Source organism: Nicotiana sylvestris, chromosome 7, assembly GCF_000393655.2.
Source record: "Nicotiana sylvestris chromosome 7, ASM39365v2, whole genome shotgun sequence".
Classification (NCBI taxonomy): Eukaryota; Viridiplantae; Streptophyta; class Magnoliopsida; order Solanales; family Solanaceae; genus Nicotiana; species Nicotiana sylvestris.
This window is the reverse complement of record NC_091063.1, coordinates 69,020,849-69,027,303: the sequence shown is the minus strand read 5'-3', so window position 1 is coordinate 69,027,303 and position 6,455 is coordinate 69,020,849. Positions and strand designations below refer to the sequence as shown.

At 45.8% G+C, this 6,455-nt stretch overlaps 1 protein-coding gene across 1 annotated transcript; it reads right to left on the bottom strand.

The window, feature by feature from the left end:
• Positions 1-1,077: 1,077 nt before the first annotated feature.
• LOC138873279 (uncharacterized) lies at positions 1,078-1,419 on the bottom strand. The gene has a single exon (XM_070151726.1). The coding sequence runs from the start codon at positions 1,417-1,419 to the stop codon at positions 1,078-1,080; it is 342 nt and encodes a 113-aa protein (XP_070007827.1).
• Between the last annotated feature and the right edge of the window lie 5,036 nt (positions 1,420-6,455).

Here is a 6,455-nt window from a genome sequence, read left to right as displayed (position 1 = left end):
CGATCACCGTCCCATGAGTTCTTACAAGTATAGAACGACTTACCATGAATTTACAACAGAAAAAATTGGATGAAAGAGATCAGTAAACTCACCTTATTTGTTGGATAACTCAGCTCCTATCTTGGTTCTTCAAACTCTAGGTTTTACCTCCAATTAGAACTTGAAAGGGAGAGAAAATCAATTAGGGTTTGTGGGTAATTTTTGGGAGGAAGTTTGCAGGGGTTTAGGCCTGGTTATTTGTGATATATGATGAAGTTTATATTTCAGGAGATAAGCCCTTAAATGGGCTCTTTGGCTGACCTGGAATTTGCCTCTTTTTGGGCTCTCATTTAACCAAGTAGTTGACACACCTACTTGTCACCTAGCAGCATGTGCAGTCTTGCCAAAATGCATATATCTATCTACTCCGATGTTATATTGATAAATGGTTTAATGAGTTAGAAAATAGACTCATAGAGCTTCAATTTGATGGGTGAAACACCCCATAACTCTAAGTATATTTGGGAAAATCGCAGTTACATTTTACCTAAGTTTCAACACATTTATGAATGTAACATGTGATGACCTTTTCCAACTCTTGTTCCACAACTCGCTTGACTTCAAATCATAACACACGTCTATCATACGACTAAAATAACTCATAACATAATCTCCTTCTAATTTTAAACACCCTATTCTAGCCCCAAAAGTACATGTTACAACATTCCCAACTTGTTGACTTTCGACGAAACTTATTTTCTTCAATTCATTTAGCTTTGAAGCCTTCAAACCCTCTTGGTACTTGGTATTCATGATTCATGATCATAAATATTTGTAACCTCCATTGTAACATGATTAACTTACTTTATGTACTTTCAAAGTTGATCTCATTTTTTAGCTTACATCAATTGGCTTACGAATACTCTCACGTACGAAAACATGGGGTGTAACAGGGTCGTTACATCCTCCACCTCTTAAACAAACGTTCGTCCTTGAACGGACTTAGAAAAGTACCTAAGGTGCCGAATAAATGTGGATATCTGCTCCGCAGTCCTCCTCGGACTCCCAGGTAGCCTCCTCGACTGGTTGGCCCCTCCACTAGACCTTCACCGCTGAAATCCTCTTGGATCTTAACTCGCAATCCTGTCTATCAACAATGGCAACTCGCTCCTTCTCGTAACCCAAGCTCTCATCCAGCTGAATAGTACTGAAATCTAACACATGGGACAAGTCAGCATGATACCTCCGAAGCATGGACACGTGGAAAACTAGATGAACTCCCGATAAGCTGGAGGGTAGAGCAAGCTCGCAAGCAACTTCCCCAACTCGCCTCAACACCTCAAACAGGCCAATAAACCTTGGGCTCAACTTGCCCTTCTTCCCAAATCTCATAATGCCTTTCATTGGCGAGATTTTCAAGAGGACCTTCTCGCCAACCATGAATGATACATCACACGCCTTCTGATCCGCGTAACTCTTCTACCTAGACTAAGATATACGAAGCCTTTCCTAAATCAACTTCACCTTATCCGAGGCATCCTTCACCAAGTCTGTGCCATATAACTTAGCCTCACCAGGCTCAAACCACTCGATAGGAGAACGACACCGCCGACCATATAAAGCCTCAAAGGGAGCCATCTCAATGCTGGACTGATAGCTGTTGTTGTAAGCAAACTCTGACAAAGGAAAGAACTAATCCCACTGTCCTCCAAAGACAATCACACATGCTCTAAGCATGTCCTCCAAAATCTGAATTGTCCGCTCCGACTGCCCGTCGGTCTGAGGATAGAATACTGTGCTAAGCTCTACACGGGTCCCCAACTCACTCTGAATGGCTTTCCAGAAATGGGAAGTGAACTGAGGGCCTCTATATAATATGATGAAAACAGGCACACCGTGCAACTGGACTATCTCCCGTATGTAAATCTGAGCCAATCTCTCTGAAGTGTAAGTAGTCATAACCGGAATAAAGTGTGCAGACTTGGTTAACCTATCGACAATGACCCACACTGCATCAAACTTTCACAAGTCCGGGGCAACCCAACTACGAAGTCCATAGTAATGCGCTCCCACTTCCACTATGGTATAGGCATCTACTGAAGTAGGCCACCCGGCCTCTAGTATTCATACTTGACCTGCTAGTAATTCAAACACTTGGCCACATACTCCGCTATGTCTTTCTTCATCCTCCGCCACCAATAATGTTGTCTCAAGTCATGATACATTTTCGTAGCACCCGGATGAACGGAATACCGCAAATTGTGTGCCTCCTCTAGGATCCTCTCCCCCAGACCATCAACATTATGAACATATAGGTGACCCTGGAGTTGCAAAAAACCATCCTCGCCAGTAGAAACCTCCTTGGCACTACCCTGTAGCACTGTCTCTCTGAGAACCACCAAATGTGGATCATCGAACTATCGGGCCTTGATCTGCCCCAATAATGAAGACCGAGCAACAACACACGCAAGAACTCGATTGGGCTCTGAAATATCCATCCTCACAAGTCTGTTAGCCAAGGGCTGAATGTCCAAAGCTAGTGGCCTCTCCTCTGCTGGAATGAACGCCAAGCTACTCATACTCTCTACTTTCCTGCTTAAGGCATTCGCGACCACATTTGCCTTTCCCGGATGATAAAGAATGGTGATGTCATAATCCTTCAGTAAGTCAAGCCATATACGCTGCCTCAAATTGAGATCCCTCTGCTTGAACAAATGCTGTAAGCTGCGATGATCAGTATAAACCTCACATGACGCCCCATACAGATAATGCCTCCATATCTTAATAGCATGAACAATCGCGGCCAACTCTAAATCGTGCACAAGATAATTCTTCTCATGAATCTTCAGCTAACGCGAAGCATATGCAATAACTCGCCCCTCATGCATGAATACACATCCCAATCCAATGCGCAAAGCATTGCGATATACCGTATACATCCCTAAACTGGAAGGCAACACAAGAACTGGTGCTGTAGTCAAAACTGTCTTGAGCTTCTGAAAGCTTGCCTCACAATCATCAGACCAACGAAAAGGAGTAACCTTCTGGGTCAATCTAGTCAGAGGTGATGCAATAGATCAAAATCCCTGCATGAATCGTCTGCAATAACCTACTAACCCCAGGAAACTACTGATCTCGGTCACTGAAGTAGGACGTGGCCAACTCTGAACTACCTCAATCTTCTTGGGATCCACCTTAATACCCTCTCTTGACACAACATGCCCCAAGAATGTCACTAACTCTAGCCAAAACTCACACTTGGAGAACTCAGCATATAGCTTCTGCTCTCGTAAGGTCTGAAGTACTACCCTCAAATGCTGCTCGTGCTCCCCCAAACTACGGGAGTATATCAAGATGTCGTCAATGAAGACGATGACAAAGGAATCAATATAAGATTTGAACACCATGTTCATCAAGTCCATAAATGCTGCTGGGGCATTAGTCAAGCCAAATGACATCACCAGAAACTCATAATGGCCATATCTAGTCCGAAATGTTGTCTTCGGAATATCCGAGTCCCGAATATTCAACTGATGGTAACTTGACCTCAAGTCGATCTTAGAGAACACTCTAGCATCCTGCAATTGGTCAAACAAATCATCGATACGGGGCAACAGATACTTGTTCTTGATGGTGACTTTGTTCAACTGGCGGTAATCAATGCAAATCCGTATAGTCCCATCCTTCTTCTTCACAAATAACACTGGTGCACCCCAAGGTGATACACTGGGTCTAACAAACCCCTTTACTAGCAACTCCTCAAGCTACTCCTTCAACTCATTCAGCTCTTTCGAAGCTATATGATATGGTAGGATAGATATAGGCTGGGTGACTGGAGCCAAATAAATACAGAAATCAGTATCGCGATTCGGTGGCATGCCAGGAAGATCAGAAGCAAACACATCGACGAACTCCCAAACTACTGGAACTGAATCATCGGAGACTCTGCGGTGGTGTCCTGAACATAAGCCAGATAAGCCAAACACCCCTTCTCGACCATATGTCGAGCCTTCAGGAAAGAGATAACCCGACTAGATGTATCAACTGTGGAACCCTTCCACTCCAACCTTGGCAACCCTGGCATTGCTAATGTAATAGTCTTGGCATGGCAATCCAAGACGGACTGATATGGAGATAACCAATCCATGCCCAGGATGATCTCAAAGTCGATCATATCAAGCAACAGGAGATCTGATCTAGTCTCGAAACCACAAAATATGACCACACAGGACCAGTAGATCCAATTCACAACCACAGAATCACCCACAAGAGTGGACACACGAATTGGAGTGCCCAAAGGCTCAGAAGAAATAACCAAAAACGAGCAAATAGAGATGATACATATGAATAGGTAGACCCTAGATCAAATAATACCGATGCATCTCTACCGCAGACAGAAATAATACATGTGATGACATCATCTGAGACCAATGCATCTGGCCTAGTTGGAAGGGCATAGAATCTGGCTGGAGCGCTGGCTGGCTGGCCTCCACCTGACTGAGCAGTAGCTGGCTGACCTCTCCCTGTCTGGCCTCCGCCTCTATGATGGCCTCTACCCATCTGTCCCCTGCCTTTGGGAGGCTAAGCAACCGGTGCTGGAATCATGGGTTACTAACCCTACTGTACTGCCTTGCCGCCGAAGTCTAGGGTAGGTCCTCTTCATATTACCCGGATCTCCACACTGGTAGCAACCTCTCGGCACCATAGCCTGCTGTCCGAAGTCTGAGCCTGCTGACCTGAATGTTTACTAGAAGAACCTTGAATGGATGGTGGGCGATATGAACTCTCTGGCATGGAATTGAAGTAAGCACTAGAAGAACCCGGATGACCAGAATACCCGTCAGAGGAACCCTGAATAGCTGGTAGACGGTAAGAACTCTCCAGTATCGCACTGAAATAAGGCCTCACTAGAGCACCTTGTGGAGATGGTGGTGATGCTGAATACAGGAGCCTACTGGGCAGGCCCCTCCCGAAGTGCCCTCTACCCTTAGCTGGGGCACCTCTGAACTCTCCAAAAAAACTGGGCCCTCTTGTCCTGCTGAATTTGCTCTTTACCCCTCTGGCGATAACCCTCAATCCTGCGAGCAATCTCTACCACTAGCTGATACTCAATGCCCATCTCCACCTCTCGGGCCATACTAGCTCGAATACCGGGGTACAACCCTGCAACAAATCTCCGCACTCTCTCTGCATTCGTGGGAAGTATCATGAGTGCATGGCGAGACAACTCAAAAAACCTCACCTCATAATCGGTCACGGACATCTGACCTTGCTCAAGCTGCTCAAACTGATACCGCTGCTCTTCCCTCTCAGAGGGTGGAATATACCTATCCAAGAATAGCTTTGTGAACTGACCCCAAGTGATGGGAAGAGAACTTGCTGGCCTGCCAAGAACTTAAGACTGCCACTATCTACGGGCCCTTCCCTCTAGCTGAAAAGTAGTGAAGTCAACCCCATGCGACTCTAATATCCTCATGTTATGCAGTCTATCTCTGTACCTATCTATAAAGTCATGGGCATCCTCATGACGCTCACCCCCGAAGACAGGAGGATGAAGTCTAGTCCATCTATCTAATAACTTCTGTGGGTCACCATCCGCAGCTGGTCTGGGCTCAGGCACCACTGCAGCAACTGGATGAGCCCCATCTATGGGTAGTGCACCCGGAGTCTGATACACTGTAGCTGCATGACCAGGAGCCTGAGCAGTAGGGGTATGTGCTCCCCCTCCTGCCTATGATGTAGCTGGATCCGCTGGAAATAAACCAGCCTGAGTCATGGTGTTCACGAACCGCAGCATATGGCCCATGACATCCTGGAAACCCGATGCTATCATAAAGTCCGCCGGGGTAAGCTCAGTTGCGGGCACCTCGCCCTGCTCCTCAATGATAGGATCTCCCACAGGATCTGCTGGTGGTGCTATTGGAACATCTCTGGGACACCCTCGTCCCCTACCTTGGGCCGGTGCCCTCCGCCGGCCTCTGCCTCAGCCTCTAGAAATGGGGGGAGCAGCTCCTCCTGGGTCTGGAACATCAGCCGTGCATGTCCTCACCATCTGTGAGAGAATAGAAGAGGGAAAATTTAGTATACCAACCACTGCACGATAGGAAATGAATAAAGAGTAGTTTCCTAACACTCTATAGCCTTCCGAAGATAAATACAGACGTCTCCGTACCGATCCACAAGACTCTATTAGGTTTGCCCATGACTTGTGATAACTACGTGAACCTGGTGCTATGATACCATGTTGTCACGATCCAATTCCATTATAGGTCATGATGGCGCCCGACACCCTTGTCAGGCAAGCCAACGCGGAAGTGTTAATAAGTTCTCATTTTCACTTTACTAAAACAAGTACAGAAATTTATAAATTTGAAGTTAAAAATATGTGATAATTAGTAACGTACAAAAATAGTTATACAATCCCCAAAAGAATAGTATACCAATGTGTGTGCCAAGACCTGGTGTCACAAGTTTAT